At 34.0% G+C, this 15,447-nt stretch overlaps 1 protein-coding gene across 1 annotated transcript; it reads right to left on the bottom strand.

Moving 5' to 3' along the window:
• On the bottom strand, window positions 144-2,135 carry LOC18587467 (phenylalanine N-monooxygenase). The gene is made up of 2 exons (XM_018128638.1): window positions 1,003-2,135; window positions 144-855 (listed from the first exon to the last, which is right to left on the bottom strand). Exons 1-2 carry the CDS (start codon window positions 2,029-2,031, stop codon window positions 223-225), a joined length of 1,662 nt encoding a protein of 553 aa, XP_017984127.1. The 5' UTR covers window positions 2,032-2,135; the 3' UTR covers window positions 144-222.

Here is a 15,447-nt window from a genome sequence, read left to right as displayed (position 1 = left end):
AATACTAGAAAAAAGTATATGCAATAAATAATTTCATATATCATTAGTGAGAACTAAACATTATTTTTCAAATACTTTGTAGAATAATTTATTAATATAATTCATAAGCCACAAAGTGCCCAATTACCAAATTGAAATCAACCTTCATAAAAAGAGCTTCATAGCAGGAAATATTCAAATTAATTACAGGTTTATTCATAATTGAAGCTTTTTCATGACTGATTAATTAGCTGGATAAAGATGAGCAGGCAAGCGAGGTTGACCAAGTGCTTGCAGAGGTTTGGCCATGAAGAGATTATCGTTTGCTTCAGAGAGATCGATGCTTGCCTCATTAGGTGGAACCCTCCAAGTGAAACCTTGAAGCAGCCTTGCCAACAGCATCACGGTCATTGCAGTCCCAAGAGCCACGGCCATGCACCCGCGCCTCCCTGTGCTGAAAGAAATGAACCTCAGGTCTGTCTCTGTCAGATCAACGCACATGGAACCATCCTTCAAATGGCGCTCAGGGTTGAACTTCAGTGGGTCATCCCAAACCTTGGGGTTCCGGCCTAGGCCGTAACGACTGAGCAAGACGTGACTACCTTTGGGGATGAAGTAGCCAGCAACAGTGGCGTCGGCGGTTGAAACATGGGGTATGTTAAAGGGTGCAACGGGGTGAAGACGAAAGCCTTCCCTTGCACAAGCTTTGACGTAGTTGAGTTTGGGAATGTCAGCTTCTTGAACCAACCTCTCTTTTCCGACCACAGCATCTATTTCCTCGACTGCTTTCAGGAGAGTTTCAGGTTGGTTGATCATTTCCGCCATTGCCCATTCCACAGCATTTGAAGGATTGTCTACGGTTGAAAGCATTAACTCCTGCATAAACAAAATATTCAGACTAATACCAAACACAAATTTGATGATAAATATTGTTACTATTACTATAACTAATCAAATTAGTTTTTGTTATGACCAGACCAAAAACACATGGCAGAAAAGGTATGTATGGTTAGATTATCTCACCGCGCATTGGGCTTTAATCTCTTCGATTGAAAGAGCTGGCTTCCCATTCGAATCCTTGGCTAAAATGAAGGCATCAAGGAGGTCTTCAGACTCCGTCCTCTTGCCTTCTCTCCACTCTTGGACCCTCTCGTCAATCAAGGGATCCTGGTACTCATTCACAATTTTCATAGCCTTACTAACAGTCTTCTCGTGGCCCTCCAAATCAAATGATCTCAACCAAGGTATATAGTCTGACAAGATGAAAGAGTAAGCGTGCCTGAGCACTGTGAAGAGTGATTCCACATGCTCTTCTTCTTCATATCCAGGGCCTCCATCTTTTCTACCTTCCCCAAAGTATCTTCGGTTGAATATCATCTTCCTGATGACATTTCCGCCGTATTGCCTCATTGCAAGTCTTAGATTAACGACTGCTGAGGCGGTGGAATTATCATGGCCATTGCTCTTGCATTGGTTGTAGATGAACCTAACAAGGTTATCAGCTTCTTCGGTTCTGTTCTCAAGTAAAGAGTGAAGTTTGGATGTGCTGAGAATCTCACAGGTTACAACCCTTCTCATTTTCTTCCATTGATCTCCCCACGGAACCACAGCTATTGTCAAGAATCTTCGACTGGAGTACTCGGTTGCCATCGTAACAGGCCTTGATGCAAAAACTGAATCATTTTTCTTCAAAAACTCTAGAGCAATGACAGGCGAAGTGACAGCGATGACATGAATATTTGCAAGGCGGACGCAAAGAATATCAGTGTGGAGTTCTTTCATAAGGCCATGAATCCACCGAAAGGCTGGCCTCTTTATCCATATCTCCGGAAGGTTTCCAATGATTGGCCAGGGAGTTGGGCCTGGAGGGAGAGATGCTTGGTTGCTCTTTGTTTTGCTGGCTTTGCCCTTTGCTTTGACAACAAAAAGGAATATAATGAGGATCACGAAGAGAAACGGTGAATGAAAAGAAACAAGTCTAGAGGTAGCAAAATAAAGCAAGCCCCATGACAACAATGAAAAGGTAACATTTTTTGAGGAACTATTTTCCATGGCTGAAAGCAAGGCTTCGTTCGTGTTTGAAGAAAGTTGATAGTATCTAGGGAGAGAATAGCTCTAATTGGGTGACAATGGAAAATTTTTCTCAACTTGTCCTTGGAATGAAACAAAGTAAGCGGAACCAAGTTTACATAATGGAGAAGGTCCTTTTCATTAATTTCTCTTTTGAAATCTTTTCAAAAATATCTCTCATACGTAAAGTGTTTTCAAAAATAGTTTTCTTTATAATTTTACTATTTTTAACCAAGATAAATTAATTTTGAACAAAACTATCTTTAATGAAACGGACCCATATGTTTAGGTCCGTGTCTCAAACCGACTCATATTCTTTGAGCTTTTGTCGTTAGACCATTCATCTTTGGAGTATTCCTTATCAGAAAGAAAAACGTTTAAGCATTTTAAATATTTTGAAATAGTTTTTTATGCACGAAAAAAAACTTTTTGAGCATTTTTAAGCAGTTTGGAGTGATTTTTGATACATGAAGAAAAACCTTTAAGCATTTTGAGTATTTTTCATCAAGTAGGCATATTCATTAATTATGTTGTTAGATGGAATATGGTGTATTGTTTGAAATTATTGTTTTTGTTAAATAAAATACAGTAGTTTTGGTAATTTTTAGACATTACGTAATCAGTCTTTGGACATTGTTTGACTAGTTTTTAGGCATTACATTACTAATTTTTAGGTATTACATGACTAATTTGTAGATATTACGTGACTAATTTTTAAACATTGCGTGACTGATTTTTAAGTATTGTGTGACTGGTTGATATGACATTGCTTGACTAGTTGATAGGAATTACGTGACTAGTTAATAAGGCATTGCGTGACTTGTTAATAAGGCATTGCGTGACTTATACATTGCTTAAAAATCAGTCACGCAATGTCTAAAATTAATCATGCAATGCCTAAAACCAGTTACGCAATATTTAAAAAACTAGTGACACAATGTCTAAAAACCAATAATGCAATATCTAATAACCAATTGATTTGCCTGCTCACAGCTAGGTTTAAGTTGTCAAAGTCATACAGTATTCTAATGTACAAATATGTTTAATCAATTTCAACTCCTCATCTTTAGGGTTTTATGAATAAACCAATAAACTTAAGAACTTAAAACACATACTTTTTTTTTGTTTTTGCTAAGCCAAGAAATTGTACATTTCATAAAAGAGAGGTTACAAAATTCCATAACCCTCTGAAGCAAGACAAAATATATCCCTATCGGAAGGGCCTTGCTCACTCACCTTGTGCAAAAATAAAATATACTCCATTTACAAAATATTCCCTGAACAATTCTAACTCAAAATCTCATAAAAAGAAACAAAATCTCTAACAAACATGCTTAACAATCATCTCAATCTCAAATACAACAAAACCGTGAACCACCATAAAAACCCATTAAACATACTTTAGCTGTTCTTTCTCCTGGAGTTCATCATTTTAACCAATCTGATCTAACTCATCAACACAAGCATTTCCATTGCAGCACACGTTTTGAAGCAAGTCATCACTAGAAAGCATCCAGTTACCACATTCATCATGCTTACTGCAATCACTATAAAAGAGTAAAATCGCTATTCATTGCCCTTGAGAACCCCAAGATACACTATCCAAAAAATAAAGCAAAATAAGAAAGAGCTTGATGTTATCTATGCTATTCGGGATGGCTAGAAAGAGCTGGAAGGCGAAATAAACAGTATTTGGTAAGAGAGAGAAATCGAGATTTAATTTTAAAATTTTTATCTAGATGGCGGGATCGAGAAAATTAAAACCATTTTAATTTGTTTAAAATTATTTAAAAGGCATTGTTGTCAAGTTATGTAAAAAATTGACTAAAAATGATAATAAATGATATTTTTAAATTAAACTTATGAAAAAAGTTATCTCTCATAATTTCCCTCTTTTCTTTTTCATAATCATACATGTGTACCTCATTTGGACTTTGCATTCGGAGTAGTAGGTGTAACTTTACAACAAAAGTATTTACCTTTTCAGGATTTTCATCCTTCTTGGAGATAACTTTCAAACAGGAGGGAGATTCCGATGGTTAAGGATAAGAACAATTGTTTCTTACAGATTTTACATTTGTCAAATGTAAACATATACAGCTCAACTCAAAGAAACTTACATTGGATGCACCAGATGTCAGTGCAATGACTAGATTCACAATACATAGTTACAAAAATAGAAAAGAATTAGAAACATCATCATTATAAGTATATAAGGTACCCACTGACACATATACTATAACAAATCCTTTTCTTCTTGAATTTGTATATGTTATTTAAATCTTTATTTCAGAACATCCTTGAAAAGTGTCAGAATAGTTGGTATAATAACGATTAGATGTTGAAAAGATAATAGTAGAGTGATGGCCAGAAGCTTATTCATCTTTGTACATGATAAAAACATGGCAATGAAGCAAGATTTAGATACCCGATGTTTGCTGTTGTCTGTACAGTAAAACTAAATATCTTGAATCAACTATTCTCAGTTGTTAAAGATGATTTATGTTTCTTTGGTGGCTGTAATGGAGAAACGAATGACTTAACTGATATGAGTGACACATTGTTTTTCACCCGCCAGCTTGCATCTCAATGGTTAGAACATCTGCAGCCAGACATTAAAGGACATCTCCCACGTATGTACTTTCTTTGTTGTATTTTGCTCTAGTAACAAGAAAGTGCGAGCTGTCACAAATCCAAAGAGAAAGAAGTACAAGTTCTCTGCAGCAAAGGAAAGAAAAGCAGAGAGCAAAGATTGATGAAATCAAAGTTCTTCATTCATGAACAACCATTTACAACCTTAAATATGAACCACACATGGTTAACACTTGTTGATTAAGGTACATTATCCTTAATAACCAGTACAACAAACCAAATACAAAAACAAGTCCACCCGCTTATTAAAAGCTAGCTTTACATTAAGTGGCGGAGTCAAGGTTTCGTGTTTGGGGGGCGAAGAGCCGAAGACAATAGAAAACAATTTAAATGAAAAAAAAATTCATATGAAAATTATACAAATAAATTCTAAAAATCATTCAAAGAATCAATCTTAATAATTTACTTAAAAGAATTAACTAGTATAATTATAAATAATTTAATATGAAAATAATCTCAATTTCTAGATAAACTTAACAACAAACAAAAATTAACAAATATAATAACAAAAATCTCGATAGAAAGCATTTCATTAAAAAATATTAAGGGCTATCAATGAATAATTCAATGGGAAGCAATTCTCTAAAATTAATCATAAAAATTAATGCAATATCAATAAACAACTCAATGAGGAAGCAATCTTGAATAAAAAACTTAATTGTTCACAAGAATCTTAGCAAATAAAAAAAACACAAGTAATTTGTAGGAGAGCAATCAAACAATGCCTAAATAAATAAGTAATAACTAACGTTAGGTGCTTAATCAAATCTTTATTTTGTTGTTTTCAACAAAAAATTATTAAGATGGTAAATCCTAAATCAAAATCACCAAGTAGAAATTATTAAATAAAGAAAAAATTTAAAGTTGAAAATATTAAAAATAAAATAAGTAAATAAATCAAACTTACCCATTATCATCAGATAAAAATTGAGTTACCGAATTAGAAGTATTCCACACAGAGAATGCTGGCAAGCAAAAAAGTGAAATAGAAATTTTTATTTTTATTTTTATGGGTTTTGGTAAAAAGAAAAGAGAACAAGAGAGGGTGGTTGTGAGGTTTTGGATGAGTAGGGTTTGGGAATAATTCTATTGCAATAGTTATTATTTTAGTCCTATTAAAATTAGCTGTTAACTAATTGTTATGGGACATTTCATCAAATAAAAAATTATTGTAGAGACAAAATTATAAAATTCTAAAAAAATCAAAATATGTTAAAAAGATTTTCAAATTTTTGTAGGGATGAAATTATTAAATTTTTTTAAAAAAGAGTAACTTATATAATTTCTTAAATTGTTGGGGTGGGGGGGCGACTGGCTCCCCCGCCCCTCCGCCTTTATTTAAACTTGTTGGGAAATTGCGGAATTATCTCTAAAGAATTTCCCAAGATCTAACCCAATCAATAGAATAAAGAAAGAAAGAAATCAAGCACACCCACAAGAACACAAGAATTTACGTGGTTCGGTCTTTTGATGACCTACGTCCACGGGCACAGTAACAGAGAAAAATCCACTAAGAGAAAAATCAGGAGATTACAAGAAACAGTCTCAAACTCATAACCCTTATCCCACGTACACCTAAATCACTCTCTCTAAATCTAGGTGATTATTATTCTTTAACCCATAGGGTCCTTTTATAGTATCAAATACAATAACCTTATCCTAATATAATTAGGAATCTTATCCTAATAGAATTAGGAATTGTTATTCTAATCTAACTAGATTTAAAGACTATTTTATAAGGTATACTAATTTAATTAGAATTAAACAATCCTAATTAAATCACAATTCAAGACTATCCTAACAAATCTCCACCTTAGGCTTGAATTCACCAAGCTCCACCTTACGAACCAATCTCTGTCGACACCGCCACTGCCCCAAAGGGCCTCAAGCACTACGAACACCGATCAAGTCCAAGCAATGCTTGAACTTTATCCCAGAAACTGACTTAGTTAGCATATCTGCCGGATTTTCATCTGTAGCTATTTTCTTTACTACAATCTCACCTTTAGAAATAATCTCTCGAACGAAGTTACACTTGACTTGGATGTGTTTGGTTCTCTCATGAAACATCTGATTTTTAGTCAAATGTATAGCACTTTGACTATCACAAAACACAACTGTTTGTGTTTGTTCAAAACCAAGATCACTAACCAAGCCTTTAAGCCACAAAGCCTCCTTCACTGCCTCGGTCACAGCCATATATTCAGCTTCAGTTGTAGACAAAGCAAAGGTTGATTGAAGAACTGCTTTCCAACTGATTGCAGATCCTGAGAGAGTGAACACATACCCCGTTTGAGATCTTCTACTATCTAGATCACCAGCAAAATCTGATTTGGAGAAGCCAACCACATTACGACTAATGTTTGCACCTCCTTCACACACTAAGCCAACTTCAATAGTAACTTTAGGTGTTTTCACAAGCTCCCATGTTTGATCCCAGTGTAGAGACTCAATCTTCTTAGAAGACTCGACATATATAATTTTCTCATGATAAAAGTAAGGCTCTTCAATCTCTACTTCCACAAATAAAACATAAGAATCAAAATCACCATCAATACAAGTAATGCTTCGTTGAGATACCAATTCTTGTACCTCTTGCAATTCTTTCTGGATTTCACTATCATCTCGCACTGTCACAAGAGCATTGATTTCAAGCTCCACCTGCTTGCCAACTTCTTGGTCTGATGTGTTTGCAATTCTAGACTTTATCCCACAAAGTAATGCAGACTTGTCAAAGGTAACATCCCGACTCACCATAAACTTGGGGAACTTACAATCAGTACACCACAACCAATAACCCTTCACCCCATATGCATAGCCTAGGAATATGCACTCTGTCGCCCTCAACTCAAGTTTACCATCACTCACATGAACATGAACAGGACAACCAAATACTCTCAATATAAAATAATCAGCAGGCTTACCAGACCAAACTTCCTTGGGAGTCTTAAATTCAATTGCAGTTGATGGAGACCGATTTACCAAGTAACAAGCCTTGTTGATAGCTTCTGTCCAAAATACTTTGGTTAGGCCAACATTTGAGAACACGTATTTTGCTCTCTCCAAAAGTGTTTTCTTCATCAATTCTACAATATCGTTTTGATATGGTGTTTTGTCGACAGTGCGATGTCTAACGATTTTCTCATTCTTGTAGAATAGACCAAACTCACATTTGCAAAATTTCAAACCTTTGTTTGTTCGAAAGCTCTCGATCCTTTTCTTAGTCTGCTTCTCGATCAATACCTTCCAATGCAAAAAGGTGGTTAACACTTCACTCATAGCCTTTAGAAGATACGTCCACACCTTTCTTGAAAAATCATCAATAAAGATCCACATGTATAATGATCCACCTTTTGATACCACCGGAGAAGGATCCCACAAATCTAAATAGATGTAGTTTACTGTACCCCTGGTTTGATGAGTTTTAGTGCTAAATTTCACTCTATGTTGCTCACAGAAATCTAGCTTTCCACTCTTTTGACCACACAGCAAACTATGCTTACTTAGTTTTCTAATCCCTCTCTCGCTCATATGACCAAATCTCATATTCCATAAACGTGTTACATCATCTTCAGGATCATTAGATGAGACCACAGAAACAGTTTCAATGACCGTGTTTCCCACTAGACAATAAAGGTCACCGGATAACTTGCCCTTCATGATAGTTAAGGCTCCTTTAGATACATTCAAGACACCATCTTGGCCACTATATTTGTAGCCCTTCTTATCTAACAAACTCAAGGATATTAAATTCTTTTTCATGTCAGGGACATGTTTTACCTCAAGTGTTCTTACCATACCATCAAACATCTTGATTCTAATTGTGCCAATTCCAACAACTGAGAGAGAGAAATCATCTCCTAATTGTACAGTGCCCATATTAACAGATTGATAAGTTGTAAACCAATCACGCCTAGGACATATATGAAAGCAACAAGCCGAATCCAAGATCCATGTATCCATCAGGTTACAATTAGTAATTGCAAGAACATTATCAGTTTCCTCAAAAGTATCAAAGTCATCTCCAACCACGTTTGCAGTATTCTCAGACTTATTAAACTTTTCATCATCCTTGAATTTGATACAGTCTTGACGAAAATGCCCTTTCTGACCACAATTCCAGCAAGTTTTCCCTTTTGCTCTAGATTTACCTTTTCTGTCTAAGCCTTTCTCTTTACCTCTACCTCTATTTACAACCAAACCTTCTGCTTGATTTTCATTCCGAATACCACCAACTTTCTTCTTTAATTCCTTGGAATTTAAAGATGCCCTTACATCCTCGAAAGTGAGAGTGTCTCGGCCGTAAAGCATAGTATCCACGAAATTTTCATACGATGGAGGCAAAGAACATAAAAGAATTAGGGCTAGGTCCTCATCCTCAATTTTAACATCGATATTCTTTAAATCAAGAATAACTCTATTAAATTCATCAATGTGGGTATTAACGGACGTACCTTCACTCATCTTGAGAGTATACAATCGTTGCTTCATATAAAGCCGATTCGTCAGGGACTTGGTCATATAAATACTTTCGAGTTTAAACCACACTGCAGCAGCAGATTCTTCATCCGTGACTTCTCTTAGCACCTCATCAGACAAAGCAAGGAGAATAGCACTATGTGCTTTTTCCATAAGGTCATCTTTCTCACCATCAGATAAATTCGAGGGAAGATGCTCTTTTCCCTTCAGTGCCTTCAACAGTCCTTGTTGCACTAGCAATGCGCGCATCTTAACACGCCACAGGCTGAAATAGTTTCTTCCATTAAACTTTTCAATCTCATACTTGATCGACGAAGTTGCCATAGCGAGATTCAGATTGACCCAAGACCTTGAAGCTCTGATACCAGTTTGTTGGGAAATTGCGGAATTATCTCTAAAGAATTGCCCAAGATCTAACCCAATCAAAAGAATAAAGAAAGAAAGAAATCAAGCAAACTCACAAGAACGCAAGAATTTACGTGGTTCGGTCTTTTGATGCCCTACGTCCACGGGCACAGTAACAGAGAAAAATCCACTAAGAGAAAAATCAGGAGATTACAAGAAACAGTCTTAAACTCATAACCCTTATCCCACTTACACCTAAATCACTCTCTCTAAATCTAGGTGATTTTATTCTTTAACCCATAGGGTCATTTTATAGTATCAAATACAATAACCTTATCCTAATACAATTAGGAATCTTATCCTAATAAAATTAGGAATTGTTATTCTAGTTTAACTAGATTTAAAGACTATTTTGTAAAGTATACTAATTTAATTAGAATTAAACAAACCTAATTAAATCACAATTCAAGACTATCCTAACAAAACTCTTCCTTGAAGCCTACATCAACAACACACATGCATGTTGGTTCTAAAGGCTTCAAACTTGGGTTTAGGCAGAGTCTTAGTCATGATGCCTGCCAATTGATTAACAAAAGATCAATGTTCTAGGATGATTTCACCATTCCTTTCAGCCTCTCTTATAGCATTAAATTTTACCTTGATATGCTTAGTCTTGCTATGAAACACAGAATTTTTTTTGTGATGGCAATTACAGACTTGCTATCAACTAATATACTTGTTGGAGACTGTTGCACAAAGGTTAAGTCATTTAAGACATTCCTCAACCACATTGCTTGATTGGCCGCTGCATTGGCTGCCTTGTACTCTGCCTCAGTAGATGACTAAGCAACAACACATTACTTGTGTGAATTCCAGGTAAACACTCCATTGCCAAAAGTGAATGTATAACCAGTAGTACTTTTGGAGTCCTCAACACTACCTACCTAGTCACTATCTGAGTATCTGACCAAATTTATTTCCTTCAATTTGCCAAAGTATATGCCATAACTGATGCTGCCTATAAGATGTATAAGGATACGTTTAGTAGTTGCAAAATGAACATCAGTAGGTTCATTCATAAATTTGGATAGTAGACTTATTGAGTACATTAGTTCTGGACGAGTAGAGTAAACATACAACAGACTTCCAATTAGACTTCTGAAATTTGAAGCATCTTTAGGCTTGCAACCATCATTAGTAGTAAATTTCTGATTCACAACAAAAGGAAAGGAAACTGAGTTGCAATTGCTCATGTGAAATTTGCTGAAAATTTTCTTGATATAATTTCCTTGTGATACAAAAATGCCTTTGTTTGTTTGGCGTATTTATATTCCAAGAAAATAATTCATTAAGCCAAGATCTGACATACTAAAATTCTTCTCCATATTGTATTTTCAATTAAGTGTATGAAGCTTTCAGTTTAAAAAGTTTATTGTTATTTTCAATTAAGTGCAATTCCTAATGCTTGCGATACAACTCCAAATCACGGCGAGCCTTGATATAGTCTTTCGTTTTCGTTGGAATATCCATCATCGTATTGAATATATTTTCAAATATACTACGCTCAATATACATCACATCCAAGTTGTGACGAATGAGATTTGTCTGCCAATACGACAACTTCTAAAATATGTTCTTAGTCCAATTATGGGTTTGATCAAAACTCGATAATTTCTGGTCTCCCACATTTGTCCCACACATGATATTTGGAATTGACTCCAATAGTTCTAAGATCTCTGCATTGGATAACCAAAGAATTGGAGGGTCCCGTTTAACACGTTTCTTAAATTTATCTTTTTGGCGATGAAAAGGATGATCCATCGACAAGAATTGTTGATGACAACAAAAAAACAAGCCTTATTCTCGTACTCCAAAAAGAAACTCTTTCCATATTCCATGCAATATGGACATGATAAACGTTCATGAGTGCCTCAAACAAACAACATATCATATGTAGGGAAATCATTAATGGTTTATAGGACTGTTGCTCATAGAAAAAAATTTGGTGAGTAAAGGCATCATACGTGACCAATCCTTCATCACATAGAGCTTTTAAGTCATCTATGAAAGGTCGGAGGAACACATCAATGTTCTGTATGGGACTTGTCCTCTTTGGGATGACTATACTAAGAAAGACATACGGTTGCTTCATGCACATCCATAGAGGTAAGTTATAGACAGTGAATATTCCAAGCCAAACATAATACGGTTTCGTTGTTGGTTCGAATGGACAAAAACTATCTGAACATAAACAGAGTTTGACGCTGTGTGGCTTAAAAGCAAAAAACTAATGGGTGCGATTAAAATGTTGCCATGCTTAACCATTAACAAGATGCCTTAGCACTCCATCATTAGATTGGTGTGTGGCATGCCATGTCATGTGTTTTACAATTTTCCCTAACGAATTTTTTTCTCCTTTCTTCCTTTTGATTTATTTGGTTTATACTGAAAATGACCACAGGATAGACAATAAGGCAACTCGGAATATTCATTATAAAACAACACACAATTATTCTTACATGCATGATATTTTGATAGCCGAGCTCAAGTTCTTTCAATTGTGTCTTCATTTTATAAAGGTTTGTCGGCAATGCTTCATCGGTTAGCAACATCCCTTTCATTAGCTACATCAGACGATTAAAGCATGTCTCACTCATGTTAAGTTCTAACTTCACATTTAGTAATTGGGACATAACTAACAGTTTTGTGTGCTTCTCACATTCGACCCACAAAGTTGCATCAACATCATTCAACAACAAAAAGAATGACGCAACGTTTGGATTTGGATCTTCTGGAAAGATTGGTTCATCATGGATCTTATCATTGAACTAAAACTCCGATAGTAAAGCATCCATAACCATTTCAGCATATGGATTTTCTACTCTAAATTCATTAACAACTTCATTCCGCTCACCAACAAAATGTCACGATCATTGCTTAGCATGGAATGATTCGCCATGTGCAACCCCATATTGTGTATGCATTGGTAAACTCTTTACGAAATAGGTGTTCTCAAACCTTATAAGCAATGAAGAACTTGCTATTCATGCACCGAGAGCAAGGACATTTGATTTTATTCTCAGTCACGTATCTTGGTTGATTGAACGCAAAAGAAATAAATTCATCTATGACATTCACAAATTCTGTCCTAAAAAATTCACTTGAATCAACTTGGGAATACATCTAATTTCTATCTCATTTCATTATGAGAAAAAGATTATAACAGACATATGATGTTGTCCATTATCAGATTTTAACACAAACATAAATCGAAAACAAAATCCAAATAAATACTAGAATTAGTTTATTGCTTAACTATGAAAACTTTTTTCATTTGATTAGTTAGATTATTTAATTAATTTAATAAAATCTTAATTAATGTAAATACATTTAAATTTTACTAAATTTACTAATACATTTTGAATTGATTAATTACTATCATTTGATTCGTAAAATTACTAATTTAATTAATTAATTAATTGCTAATACATGATTCTTCAGAATTAGTTGAATTTTGTAATTAATTCCCTAGAACGCTTAATTAATGTAAATAAAACATAATATTATATAATATTTCTAATTTAATTAATTCCTTAATTACATTTAAACCCTAAACACTTAATTAACTAAATTATTTAATTACCTCATTAAACACCTTAATTTATTTAAATATTTTTAAAATTAATTAATATTACTAATTTAGGTTATTGCTTAGCTACTAAAACTTTTTTCATTTGATTAGTTAAATTATTTAATTGATTTAATATAACCTTAATAAATGTAAATACATTTAAATTTTACTAAATTTACTCATACATTTTGAATTGATTAATTATTATCATTTGATTTGTTAAATTACTAATTTAAGTAATTTTTTAATTGATTAATTACTAATACATGATTTTTCAGAATTAGACTTTGTCTTCTTTCTTGAAAAAGGAAGTTTAATAAAAAGGAAGGTATAGCGACTCCAAGCATGCCAGCAAACAAGATATAATGAAGTCCAGCAGTAGCAAACTAAACAGATAGAAGAAGCCATGTTCAGAGAAGAAGGGAGAGAAGAGAAAAGGGAGAAATGAGGGAAGAAATCCCACGTGGGGATTTTTATTTTAATTATTGATGGAATCACTGACAAAAGATTCTGTCAGTAATTAAAATAGGGATAAATGGGGAAAAAAATCTCGCGTGTAGATTTTTATTTTAATTATTGACAAAATCACTGACAGAAGATTTCATCAAAAATTAAAATAAGGATACATGAGGAAAAAAATCAGACGTGTGGATTTTTATTTTAATTATCGATGAAATAATTGACAGAATCTTTCATTGGTAATTAAAATAGGGATAAATGGGATGGAAAATTTGGCATATAGATTTTAAGATTTATTATAAGCTAAATCACCGTCGAAATCTTTCGTCATTAATTAAAAAATAAATACTGATGAGAATTCTGTCAGTAAGCTGACCAATGTCTTACCACATTACTGATAAGGTAATTAGTCACTAACATGGTCGGCAAATTTTGTTGGTAACCTATTACCAAACCGATAGATTCGATCTGTAAATTTTGTACCATCTTACTGTTCATTCATGTAATTAAATTATCGACGAAATACTGACGGATTTCATTTCATCAGTATTCCTTACAATCTTGTTTCATTGGTAATTACAGTTGAATTTTTATAGATGGAATGGATTTCGTTGATAAAAGCTGTTTTTTTTTTTTTTTAGTGGAGCAGGTTACTATTCTTATTAATACAAGTTGTTCATAAAAAATTGATGAGATTATTCACTTGGCTGTTGGTAACAAACTGTAAAACCCGACCCTATAAATACATGTCATGACATACATGCATTGAGTAGCATGTTATTACGCTAGAAAAGCACCTAAGAATAGACGAAACCTGATATTGTACCTAACGGTACACTTAAATTGATTTAACCTCGAACTAGTTCAAATAGGAATTTTAGGATGAAATTTAATATTTAATAGTGCAGGAATGACTAAAAATGATTGTTCGGAGTTCGAGGGTTCATTTGGGGTAAAATTAGAAATTTTGATATTTAAGGGTAAAATCGTCATTTTGCCACCTAAGATAATAATTTGATCATGGAGTGAAATTTTTGACCAAGATTAACTATTTGGAGTATAATTTAATGATAGGAAGTGAAAAAGTTTAATTCTGGTGATTTTGGAGTGTAGGGGCAAAATCGTAATTTTGCCACCCACAGACAAAATTTGAGATTGTGAGAGAATTTAGATCAAATTTGACAAATTGGAGAATGGTATGAGTATAAGGGATGAAAAATATGTCTATGGGCAATTTTTCAGTTTTTTGGGCAAAAATGTAATTTTTCACTTTTACGGGGGCAAAAGTGTAAATTTTAAAAATTACTCCACCAAGACTTTGGATAAGTCTGAGAATTTTATCTAAGCTATGGATATGTGGGACAAGTGTATGGTGAAAATTTGGAAACAAATGGATGAAATTTTAAAAATGGGCCAATGGGAAGGTGACACGTGGCATTTTTTAAATGAAATAATATTATTTTAATAAAAAGTCAGCCCATTTAAACCCAAATTTTGAGTGCTGGCCGGCCATAAAGAAGAACAAGAGAGGAAATAGAGAGGAAAGGAAGAAAAAAAGAAAAACCAAAGAGAAACAAGAAAATTCAAAGGGAAATTCGCGGTTTTCGACCGTTTACGCGTCTAACGGTAAGAGTTTTCGATTTTAGCTTGATTTCTACCTTTCCTATGCCTTTATTTCCATTTAACATGCTTGAGGAGAGAGATCAAAAAGTGATATCAAGGGCTGGACGAAATTCTAGGGGAGAGAAATTGAAATTTTTAGGTTTTGATTTTTAGTTAAATTGATAGTTTTAGTTAGTTAAATGTGTTTAGAAATTAAATTGGGCAAGAAA

Source organism: Theobroma cacao, chromosome 10 (genome assembly GCF_000208745.1).
Source record: "Theobroma cacao cultivar B97-61/B2 chromosome 10, Criollo_cocoa_genome_V2, whole genome shotgun sequence".
Lineage (NCBI taxonomy): Eukaryota > Viridiplantae > Streptophyta > Magnoliopsida > Malvales > Malvaceae > Theobroma > Theobroma cacao.
Note: the sequence above shows the minus strand (reverse complement) of the source record. Positions and strands in the feature narration are given on the sequence as shown.